This window comes from Pimephales promelas, chromosome 12 (genome assembly GCF_988280905.1).
Source record: "Pimephales promelas chromosome 12, fPimPro1.hap1.1, whole genome shotgun sequence".
Taxonomy (NCBI): domain Eukaryota; kingdom Metazoa; phylum Chordata; class Actinopteri; order Cypriniformes; family Leuciscidae; genus Pimephales; species Pimephales promelas.
Window position 1 is genome coordinate 25,741,055 of NC_142780.1, and position 12,823 is coordinate 25,753,877.

At 36.8% G+C, this 12,823-nt stretch overlaps 2 protein-coding genes across 2 annotated transcripts; both read left to right on the top strand.

Moving 5' to 3' along the window:
• The first annotated feature begins 214 nt into the window (after nt 1–214).
• Nucleotides 215–3,780, top strand: snip1 (Smad nuclear interacting protein). Its single transcript, XM_039679523.2, has 4 exons — nt 215–513; nt 680–809; nt 1,314–1,885; nt 2,960–3,780. The coding sequence occupies exons 1-4, from the start codon at nt 353–355 to the stop codon at nt 3,222–3,224; spliced, it is 1,128 nt and encodes a 375-aa protein (XP_039535457.2). The 5' UTR covers nt 215–352; the 3' UTR covers nt 3,225–3,780.
• A 321-nt stretch (nt 3,781–4,101) lies between these two features.
• gpn2 (GPN-loop GTPase 2) lies at nt 4,102–7,913 on the top strand. Its single transcript, XM_039680059.2, has 6 exons — nt 4,102–4,214; nt 4,668–5,134; nt 5,221–5,377; nt 5,471–5,631; nt 7,383–7,513; nt 7,617–7,913. Exons 2-6 carry the CDS (start codon nt 4,715–4,717, stop codon nt 7,687–7,689), a joined length of 942 nt encoding a protein of 313 aa, XP_039535993.2. The 5' UTR covers nt 4,102–4,214; nt 4,668–4,714; the 3' UTR covers nt 7,690–7,913.
• Nucleotides 7,914–12,823: the final 4,910 nt, after the last annotated feature.

The following is a 12,823-nucleotide window of genomic DNA, read 5'->3' on the forward strand; positions in this document are numbered from 1 at the left end:
TTTATTCATTTATTTCCATTTTTCTTATCTTTATTTTACTATTTGGGTAATTAAACCTGTTAAAATTGTAAAATATTGTTTATTGTATATTATTAAAAATGTTTCTTATTTCATTTCTCGATCATCTCTCTTTTTTTAAACTCGGTACATTGATGCCCTGAAAAAAGCGGAACTAAATTGTTTTCCATAGAAAAGGAGGGACATATTTCTTCAGCGTACAATCATTGGACCGGAAGTGTACATGGGAGTTTCGTAAATGTGGTTTGAATCTGTTTTCATGTTCTCCTCTTACTCTCCTTTGATATGAACGACTTTTCCTTTTTACGAAGCTAATAGGCTAGCTTATTTCATAATGGATAACAGGAGACGACACAGAGAATCTCCTGGCCGGGTTGTAAAGACAAAAATCAAGCAAGAAAAAGTTAGTCCCGCGCGGCCTCCGCGGGCACGTCGATCCAGCTCAGGCTCCAGCCGCGGCAGCAACAGCCCTCCACCGAGACGACGCGACAGCAGGTTTATAAGCAGCCTCACACTTTGTTTATCTTAAATGACAGCTCCGCGGAATAAAATGATTGGCCGAACAAATATTGTAGTATGTGGGGAGGATCAACAGGTTATTATTTTATATGTAGCCAGTGGTTTCTACACAATGTTTCCTGAACTGTATTTGTAACGTTAGATCACCAGTCAGAAGAAAGGACAGATCGCCTGCGAGAAGAGACCGTTCTTCGGGCAGACAGCAGGAGAGGTCACCTCGACCCCGGACCAGCAGAAGCCCGCATCGCAGCACTGACGTCAGGTTAAAGCGGGTGAGCTCAATACAGAAACAGATCAACTCGTGTGTCATGAGAAAACTGTCTTTCGAAGTGATTAAAGGCAAAGTCCTTTTAGGCGGCCACAGAGGGTTTTGACAGTTAAACTTTGACCCTTAATATATAATAGGCTATATTATTATTTCCTTTTAAAGTGATTTTAAAATACACATTTTTAACATGTTAAATTTTGGATGTTTAGTATTTTTGGATATTTTATGTTTTTTATATATATATATTTTTTATAGTTACATTACAGACTCAATATAGTCATACATATAGTAAATTATCTTCTTTAATAGAAGTTTAAAATACAAGTTACTCTATGTAGATTTAGTTCTGTAAGCTTGCTTTATAACCTTTTATAAATTAAAAAAAATTCTTTACAGGCCCACTGTTATATTTCTGTATTTTTATATATATATATATATATATATATATTACACGCTGCTAAAAGGCATACCAGGTGGAGGTTGTAAGGAGATTTCGTTCTTATTACAGGAGCAAGATGATCACAGAGGACCTGAAAGTCATCGGCCTCGTGACAGAAGGGATGATTCAAATGATCGCAGAATGAAAAGGGACAGAGAGCATCCACGGCAAAGAGATCGAGACAGAGAACAGGACAGAAATAGGGGAAGAGAACGTGATGCCCACTTACAACAGCAACAGCAGGCTGAGAGAGAACGACACAATGAACGGCGGCGAGAGAAACGCCTCAGGCAGGAGGCTCAGAGTGGCAGTGGTGACGACGAGGAACGGGACTTCGGTGGTCAACAGGATAGTGATTCCGCCCCTGCAGCTGAGAAGGAAAAGCCCAACTTTGAGCTATCAGGTGCCTTGGTGGAAGATACAAATACATTCAGAGGGGTGGTGATCAAGTATAATGAGCCTCCCGAGGCCCGCATACCCAAAAGAAGATGGCGTTTGTACCCCTTTAAGAACGACGAGCCGCTCCCAGTTATGTACATCCACAGACAGAGTGCTTATCTACTTGGACGACAGAGGAAGATTGCAGACATTCCTATCGACCACCCTTCTTGTTCCAAACAGCATGCTGTTTTTCAGTACAGGTCAGAACAACAAAATATATTTTGGTAACACTTTGCAATAAGGTTTTGTTTGTTAGTATTAGTTAACTACACCAATTAACATGAACTAACAATGGACGATATTTCTACAGCATTTCGATATTTCACTCACCTAGAAATGCTATCATGGATTTTCTATTGGAGCAAATGGGAACACAAAAATGTTATATGTTGTAGTTTACGTTCACCACTATAGGGTTACCCATCTATGATGACTTCTGCTTCTGAGAACCCCAGAAATGTGAAAAAGGCCCATTGACTGCAAACTTGCCTTCAGATCTGCCTCCATCCAATCAACCACGATGGATAGAACCAAGTCCCTGCTACATATTTTTTCACTTTTTTATTATGTCACAATACCAAAGAAAAGACTTAAATGTTATTTTAAGAGACATTCAGATTGTATTCGCTTTGGTGTTTATCTCAGCACCAAATACTTAAAGATGCAATAGGCTATTTATTTGCGAACATAAACATTTTTACATTTTAATCTGTCTTAGACATTGATTGAAAATGTTCCAGCTTTTTATCAATGTTCCGTAACATTATAGCTAGTTAGCAAGGTTCCATCCATTAGTCAATTTATTTGTTAACATTGACACTAAAAATACTTAGAAATCATTTATTAATCTTAGTTAATTTTAACATTTACTAATACTGTATCAAAATCAAAAGTTGTATCTGTTATATTATTTTTAATGGATCTGAACTAACATGAACTAATAATGAACAGTTGTATTTTTTGAACTAATCATCCACAAAGATTAACTACTGTAATCGTAGATGTTGCTCATTGTTAGTTAATGGAACGTTAACTAACCTAGCGTTCTCTATAGTTGCACTTTAATCTGTTTGAAACATTTGTTTAGTTTATGCATTTTTGTGTATTATTTTATTGTATTTAAATGTTCTTTTTGCTATATGAGAAAGTTGGACCTGTTAGAATGACAGTTTTTGATACCGTCACATGCCTTAACGTGACTAATTTATTGAATTTATGTGGAAATTTCTTCCCATAGTAATTGTCCTTTTCTCTGTGACTTTTATCATCTTCAGATTAGTGGAGTTCACACGGGCGGACGGCACCATGGGCAGGAGAGTGAAGCCGTACATCATCGATCTGGGTTCTGGTAATGGCACCTACCTGAACAATCAGCGTATAGAGTCTCAGCGTTACTACGAGCTCAAAGAAAAGGATGTGCTGAAGTTTGGCTTCAGCAGCAGAGAGTACGTACTACTTCATGAGTTTTCTGACACAGCCGAGGTTGACACAAAGAAGGAAGAAGAAGAAGAAGAGGATGATGAAGGCCTGGATGAGTAGTTCTCGCCTCAGCGTTTACCAAAGTTACCTGTTTTGTGCTGGACTCTTCGAAAGAATTTCCTCCGTAGGAACAAGGCGACCTTGTGGACAATGAAACGATAATGCTTTAGCCTGCCCAAGTTGTCTGTATGACTATTCTCAGGTGGATAGCTTTTGTATCCTGTCAAACTGTGTACAGTGTTGTCACTCAAAGCAAGTGCTCAAAGCCAGAACTAATTAATCTATCTTCAAAAAAAATTATATTTTGGATACTCTTGAAGAAGTACATATAATCCAGATTTGGTTACTGTAAATATACTGGATGTATTTGATGTGTGCTTGTTTAATGTGTTTTAGTTTGTAGTCTGTGATTAGAGACATACTGTGTCCTGGTAGTTATCGCCAGCAAGTTAATCATCCTCGTGGTTATTCATAAATAATTAGACTAATTTGAAAATTGCTATACAAAAGATGCCATCTTTCTTTAGATATTTTCTATTCTCTCACAGTACATTCATATTTGATTTTTTTTTAGATGTTTTGTATTGTAAAAATAAATATGGATAATAATAATGAATGTTTTGCCTTATGGTTGACTGCACACGTTGTGAGAGCAAATGAGGATAGTTGAAATTGATGGTCCCTCTGATGAGCCAAACGTTATTTCTTTGTCAAATGTGCATTGAGTTAAGAAAACCAATTTTTTTTCAGATTTTTTTTAATTCTATATGCAGTGATTATATAATGTTACATTTTTAATGTTTCAGTTTACATAAGTAATATTATGACAATCACAAAATATACAGTGCTCATATTTTTAGTGAGATAAATAACTGAGGAGCTTATGCTATGTTTCCCCCGATTAATCAAGTTTTGTATAGTTTCTAAATTCACTTAAACTTAAAGCATCAAGCCAATTTAATGGGACTTTTATTTTGGAATAATCAACATCCGGTTCACAGCATGTCTATGGCGGTGTGATGCAGCGAAATAACTCACTGACTTTTAAAGGTTTGCGTTTTGTTTATGTATGTTTGTCTTACGACACTATACATATTTACTTTACAATATACGTTAATTCTAGTAATCCATTTGTCTTATATGTTTAAAATATTTTGTTTACGGGTGCCTATTCCCGAGCAGATCTTACATAGTCAATATCTAATAATAAGGATAATAATAATTAACAGTTACCAGTAATTAAAAATTAAATATCAAATTAAATTTAGCTTTTGCTAATTATAATCTTCAATTTCTCTTAAAGAGATTATAATCATTCTATATATTTTACTCATCATGTTGTTCCAAACCGGAATGACAGCACTGTCCTTACAATACAAGTAACGTTAAATGGTGACTGACACTAATGACAGAATTGAATTTTTTAAATAAGAACATGGTTAATTTATCGTTAAACTTTTGAATTGGCTCTATTTTCTAAAAAGCTGTAATTTTCTCTTTTAGATGAAACCTAGTTTGTCCGTTTGCATAGTGGTGAACCTCTCTTCAGCATGATGTCATCACATCCTTCAAAACCAGCTCTACATTTTGGCCAGGTTGTGATTGGTCCACCTGGTTCAGGTAAAACCACTTATTGCCGGGGCATGCAGGAGTTCCTTAGCCACCTTGGACGGAAGGTGGTTGTTGTAAACCTGGATCCTGCCAATGAAACATTGCCTTATCCTTGTGCCGTGGACATATCCGAGCTCATCACTCTGGATGATGTGATGGACAGTCTAAAACTTGGCCCCAATGGTGGCCTCATCTACTCTATGGAATATTTAGAGGCAAATTTGGACTGGTTAGAGAACAAGCTCAAGCACCACCATGACTGCTACTTCCTTTTTGACTGCCCAGGTCAGGTGGAACTCTACACACATCATAATTCAGTGAAGAATATATTTGCCAAACTGTCGAAGTGGAATTTTAGGGTAAGTACATGGTGGGTACTTTTCCTGAACTTCTCTCTGATTTATAAAGATGTATTTTCCTGTCTGATTTCTTCTGATATTTACAGCTGACTTCAGTGCATCTGGTGGATTCCCATTACTGTGCTGATCCGGCCAAGTTTATCTCTGTGCTGTGTACATCCCTGTCCACCATGCTGCAGGTTGAATTGCCACATGTCAATGTGCTCTCAAAAATGGACCTCATTGAGCAATATGGCCGACTTGGTAAGATAAAATAGTCCAGACTGATGCAGAATGTCTGAATAAAGAATCATTTGTTGATTAACTTTTCCTGTAATACCAACTCTCTCTTACAAGCATTCAATCTGGACTTTTACACTGAGGTTCTTGACCTGTCGTATTTGGTGGAGCACCTTGCTTTGGACCCGTTCTTCAAGAAGTTTCACCACCTGAATGTGAAGTTAGCTGAAGTGATCCAGGACTACAGCTTGGTGTCTTTTGTACCTCTGAACGTCCAGGTTAGTGCACACTTTTGTAATTGTAATTTTTCTGTAACTCAAACAGTAGAGTATGGTGCTAGCATCACCAAGGTCATGGGTTTGATTCCCAGGGAAAGCTAACAATGATAAAATGTGTAACTTGAGTGCAATGTAAGGATGTGTTGTGTTCACACTTGTAGTTTGGTTGGCTTGGTTCTTTTGCACCGAGTACTATTATTTTAATAAAAATAGTACAGGACAATACTCCTCCCTAAATTGCAAAGACAACCAACTAGTGGCTTCAGAACAAGTCCATCAGGCTCATGATTTTTCCTGGTCAGAGTCCAGACTTAAATCCTATAAATCCTATTTTTTGTCTCATATTAAACTCAAAACTGGGAGACGTTTTTTCTACTGCTCATGCTCGTGAAGCCATTAACATTGAGTGGAACAACACTGACTCTTCTTCCTGTAAAAAGCTGTCTACAAGTTGGGAAACTTGTATCCTTTGTTAATTTATCAACAGTATTTATGCAATTAAAATGGTTAAGATCATTAAAAGACCACAAAATATTTTGCCATTTTTAGTTTTGCCCTTTTTTTTTTTTGCCCAAGAGTGTGTGGTCAAAATAGCACAAAACCTCTGTTGCACACAAACAGAGACAGTGGTTCCGATGTCTGTACCAAACCAAACTGTAATAGGCAACACAGCGCCTATGCTGAGAAAAAAAACAGGCATAATTGAGCAATTTGTCCTTTTTAGAGTCACATCATGTGACATCATGTCCTGTTTTTAGTTCGTTTAGAGGTCTTTGGTCCGTGTTACGACCTTATTTTAATTGAACCGCACCAGAGTTCGTTTGGAAGTGAACAGAGACCCCTAGAAAAAGTGACTTTTGGTCCACTTGTTTGGTGCACATCAAGCTTCGGATGGCAAAATACAAAATGAACCACACTAACAGAGTAAATGCAACAATGTGTGTTTTGATCACACCAACCCTTAAGTTGTGTTTAGAGTTGTAGTTTGGTTGTCTTGGAAAATGATACATTTAGGCCTGGTTTCACATACAGGGTTAAGATTAAGCCAGGTTTAGGCCTTAGCTCAACTAGGACATTTAAGAAGCTTTTATATACATGCATAAAAAAAAACATTACTGCTATGTATTTTGAGACCAAACAAAATAATTACAATAACCTATAACAAAATGTTTTAAGATAGCCAGTGCAAGTTGCTTTCAATTAAAACAGCTCAAAAATGCATTTTAGTCTGAGACTAGACTTATGCCTTGTCTGTGAAACCAGGGGTTAGTCTTGTTTTGCATAGCATTCACACTGTAATTTTTAACACCGACCCGAAGATATATATTTAAAGAAAAAAAAAAAAAGAAAAAAAAAAAATATATATATATATATATATATATATATATATATATAATATTGTGATAGAACTTACTGTACATCCCAAACAATGCTGTGTGCTGGGTTAAACTTTTTGGGGTTGCATCTTGTGACCTCTTGTCCTGTTTTTGGTTTGTTTAGATGTCTTTTCTCTGTGTTGCATTCATATTTGAGTGTAATTGCGCTAGAGTTTGTTTTCAGGGGTCTCGGTCTGCTTGTTTCAGTTTGCACCAAGGTTCGGATGTTAGTAACAGATCAATCTCACCATAGTTTATTTTAATCTAACCAAACCTGGCAATTGTGAAAACACCCCTAGTCGCTTTGGATAAAAGCGCCTGCCAAATTCATAAATGTAACTATCAAACTATCTTTTGAGCACTGTTTTTCTACAGGACAAGGAAAGCATGATGCAAGTTTTGAGAACTGTGGACAAAGCCAACGGCTACTGCTTTGGAGACCTGGAGGAGAGGAACATGCAGGCCATGATGTCTGCTGCTGTTGGAGCAGACTTCCAGTTCAGCACGTATCCTTATCATACTGTTTAGTTTTTGTGAAAGTTATGTTAACACTTCCATTCATTTATGCAATCGCAATCTTGTAACATTGTCCTTAACAATTTATCCCAGAACTCTTGGTGTACAGGAGAAATATGTGGAGGCTGCTGGGAAAACTGTGGAGGATGAAGTCATGGATTTGTAACCCTTTTTTTATATTGATTAAAAAAAAAAGAAAAAGAAAAAATAGCAGAGATGTCTTATTTCACAAATTAAAACACTGTAGACATGTTGAAATTCCACAAAGGAGCAAAGAAAATGAAAAAAAAAAATGGAATAAATAAATTATTGTTTTGTTCCACACGTTAAAATACTGATTTGTATCTAGTAATAAGGAAATAGTTGTCTTGAGCACTTCAAATAGTTTTAGATGCATGTCTCAAAATGTAGCAACATAAACAATAACTAGACCATTCAGTTTATTAGATGTGAGTTCACAAGGTAAACAATTAAATCAATATATATATTTTGTAATTAAAAAAAAATAGATAAAAGAAATTATCAACAAAACAATGGATGTGTCTATAAAAATATCAAAATATGATCCATAAATAGACTCATGGACTAGTGCGTAAACGCAAAGGAAGTCTCACCACTAGAGGTCACAGTCGTAACGGCTACTTGTTCACACAGTATAGTAGTCAGCTTTTCCCTCGTTTATTATTATATTTTAGAAAACCGCAGTCGACTTATTTTTATTCTGACAGTAAAATTGTAATTCATATGGCTCACGTTAAACTAACACGTCATTGTCGTGCTTAGATGTGTGAAATTGGCAACAATTCGTTTGGAAATCAATGAACGTTGGGTATTTTATTATTGGTTACACCCTCGTAAAAAATATAAAACGTTCCGATTTAGTGTAATCATTTGCGCAGATTTTCTCACTCGCTCTCATGATACAGGGCGCGTTTTTTGCGAACTTGTGGCAGAGCCGGAACACCTTTCATATCATGTGTAGTCTGGACCTTGAAAAGGCCTTCTCGAGCGCGGAGGAATACAGGAATGCATTGTACACGAGAGGGAGACATGACAACTATGTTACGTTAGATAGTGCTCGGGGTTTGTAGAACTTGTCTTTTGGTCAGGTTTTTCTTACTAATATCAGTAAAATCCAGTCATTTGAGGTTATGTATAAAAGTGCCGCAGCATTCCGCAGGAATAAATAAGCACAACAATCACCTTAACACATATGCTACTCAGTGTTTGTAGAACTTGTCTTGTTTGGGCCAGGTGTTTCTTTCTAATATGATCAGTACAATATGATCTAGTAATTTAATTTTTATGTATGAAAGGAATACTCTCGCAGGATAAATCCACACAACAGTCACCTTAACACACAGGCTACTTGTGCGAGCCACGGAAGTATTTCGGGAACCAGAAAGAAGTGCTTCGCCTCTTAGCGCACTCGGTTTGGGAACCATGTAAAACGTGGGATGGAATTAAGAAATTACATTGTTGTCTCAAACCCATAGACTGCCCAAAACGCTTGTGTCAGTCAGATGACTTGCTGGTTTCATTTATAAATGAACTATATATCTATATATGCTGTGACATACTGTAATATATAACTGAAAAAGAATGATAGATTATAATATTCTTGTGTGGAGAGTGAACTATGCTATTGCACACTGTGTATCTCAATAGAACCTAATGTGCCAAAGCGTTATCCATGTTGGTTTATGATCCAGATCACATTTTAGTCGAATCCGCAGAGTAAAAACAGGAGACAGACAGGGAATGGAGTTGGCAATGTGAAATCTGTTTCTGCTTAACAGGTTTTGAGTATGTTCAAGCAAGCTTGACACTTCATTTGCTCTAGGCATCAGATAGAAGTTTAGATATTTCAGTCTGACGGGAACTAGTTGGTGTGTGGCTATTGAACTAAAAGACAAGATGTGCTGGATAGGAAATATTTTATTTTGCACATTTTCTTTCAATTTGGGTCTCATGATCTTTAAATTCTGTTGACAAAATAAATTGACAGAGACAAACATTTTTTATATATATATTTAAGCTAAAATTAGTAGGCTAAATGTGTGTACGAATTGTCTGAAAATCACATTATAAAGCTTTCTCAACATTTTTAAAAAGAAGACAATACAAACGTTGTATAATAGATATATGCCTGTTTTTTTTTTTTCTCAGGCAAATGCATATATCATGATAAATGCATTTGATGAAGGCAAATGCATTCATCATGAAGTAGCCATAAATACTTGTGTTGTTATAAATGTCATGAGTGTATGCCACAGTTATGGTTTCCTATGGCTCTCTGGAGTGGCACTTCCTTCCCTAGCACACTTCAGAGAGTAATTTTGTGTGTGTGTGACGGCTGCCCAGCAACCTGCTGGCTGAGGACCAACTTCCTTGTGTCTGCTCTTGCTACTTTATGGATTCCCATGTGGGGGTGTGTCTGAGAACAAGGGATTGAATGAAAGTCTGATTGAATGAAGGGCTCTGCTGAGCAGTTTCCTCCCTTTACCAGCAGTGTATACATGTGGCTTATTGGCGCACCAAGGGTCATGAAAGGGTTTGAGTACACATGGTTTTGTTTACACAGAAAATGTGGCATACTTTGTACTCTGCCTCATTAAAACTGTTGACAAACAAGGACAGATGAAAGCTGTACTTGTTTGGCTTTCATTTTTCGCTTGCAAATCTCAGCAAAATCATTATGTTGCTCTCAAATATTTTAGGCAAAGAGCAAACAAATTTGAAATGACAGTGTTTAGATGGAAAATCTGCAACCACTATTTAGCACAATTTATTGGATTTAATTACTTGTTTTTATCTAAATGTTAAGACTTTTTTTTTTAAATATCCTCTAAATATGGGGATCATTTACAATACACTAAATATCACAGTTCAAAACAGATGTGTCTGTTTTGTTGTTGACTGGCAGATCTTGATGCTTGCAACACCAAGGTCACAGGTTTGATCCGGAAAGCCAAACTGATCTCACAGGAAAATGTGTTACGAGTCGATGATCTTGTATGAAGACTTGCATTCTGTCACAAGTCTTGCTGTGTGTATTATCATGCTGATACACAGCATCCTTTTCAGGATGCAATGTTTGAACCATTAGGTGCACATGTTCCTCCAGAATGGTTCAGTAGTGCTTGGCAGTGACGTGCCCATCAAGCACAGTAGGGAATTCCATGATATTGCAGCTCATCTTTTGGCATGCAATGGGCCAATTGTTAAACCTCTTTGAGGCTTCTCCACACCACAACTCCCATGGATGGATGTGGTAAAGACAGTGAAGATGGACTCAGAGAGAGGACAATACATGTTTCACTTTGTCCACGGCTCAAGATTTCCTCTGCTGGCACCATTGAAAGCGACATTTGGCATTAGAACGAGTGACCAAAGGTTCAGCTCACAATGACAGTTTCGTAGAAACAGAAGAGTATTTTATTCTACTGTGATTTGGGCAGCTGTGGTTTTATGTTGTTTGGTTAGTACCTGAAGAGTTTCAGACAGCTTCCTCTTGTGTCGAGAGTTCTGTTGGATGTGGTTTGTCCAGTGTTGGGCAAAGTTACTTTTTTTAAATAATGCATTACTCCCTAAAAGAGTAACTCATTTTTACATAGAGTAATGAATTACATTACTTTTGCATTATTTCTTCTCACCTAGGCTTTGGTTGCTTGCTTGTTTTTAGTTAAAAAAAAATCAGAAATAAAACTGAAACAAATATGATGCTTATATAAAAGTAACTTTTGCTTATTCGTATAGCTGAATTGGATCATCGAAGGTAAGCACTCAGCAGCAAAGACGTTGGTTAATAAAGTAAGATTAAATACATAAAGTGTATATGTGTTATTTAACATTTGCGTAATATTCTGAGTTTGCATTTCACCGTTTTTTAATCATTTTTATTCCTTGAGGAATATTGAATCTGTGCCTGTGAGATGAGTAAGGCCTGCTTACATTTTGTATAGAACTACATGTTTACCCAGTGCGCACAATGCCTCTGCAGTAAATAAATGGCAAGACTTACAAAAAGTAACAGATATTTTGTTGTAAATTTAAAAGTAATGTTATACTTTAAAAAAGTAATCTGATTACGTAACTCACATTACTTGTAATGCGTTATCCCCAACACTGGTTTTATCATATAACTCTCGAAACTCGATACACCACAAAGACTTGCTGTTCTGGTCATAGATTGGTCCAACAATTGGTCCTCTTTTGACCTCTGATATTTCTCCAATTATGTTGTGTGGATTGCAATATTGTATGTACAGCTGTGCCTTTGCTCTGCTAATTCAACCTTCACACTCTACTCTCATTGATTTAATGTAAAATCTGTGAAGATAGACGTAAAACCTTCAACATTATCGGCCAGTGTTTCAGTTTCATTGTCCAACCCCATGTATCAATTATGCTAAAATAACAGCATTGAAAAATGCTGCTTTGATAAAAGCATGCAGGTAAAAGGCATAAAATGAAATGATTTTTATTAGCTGTTCTTCTCTCTCCCAAAAATTAACTTTATCTTCACAATTGTTTCAGCTATTTTGTTGTAAAATAACAGCATTGTATGCTTTATATATTTATTATACTATGCATCAAATGTATTTTTAAATATATTTAACCTTTCTATAATTCACTGACGGTTTCAAATAAATATTAACAAAGAGATTTTAGATCTCCAAATCAAACATGTGAAACATCATATCACATTTTCCATAAATTATTCATCTGATTTCCATATTCTTTGCTGTAAGATGAAATATGTATAGGGAGAATTACATTCCCCAAATTCAATATAGGCTACTCTTAAAAAGTGCCAGAGAGGATCTCCTACACTTCACAGGACACACAACTAGAGTTGGCCAGCAACGCTAGCGGCTCTGCATTGCATTAGGTTGTGCTGTGCTGCCCTGCCCATCCCCCATACTGAGATACCAAAGCAGAGTTGTGCTGCTTTTGCAAGCAGCAAAGCTTCAGCTCGAATGAGAGGCAGGCAGAGAGAGGGAGGGAGGGAGGGAGAGAGGGGGTGGGGAGAGCAGAGAACGAGACTGTGTGTTATTCTCTCCTAAAGAGATATTTTCCCCAGAGATCCTTTCTCTATCTCTTTTTAGATACCAAACTGAACCACAGTATAAATAGATGGGCTTATTTTCTGATGATAATGTATTCTGCCTTTCAACCACTTTGTGTGGTTTATCTGATTTTCTTCTTTACTCGTACTCTCTCTTTCTCCCTCCCTCTCATTTTTCATTTTCACTTCCTGCTTTGCAGACTAGCTCAACCCACCACCACCAGCCCTC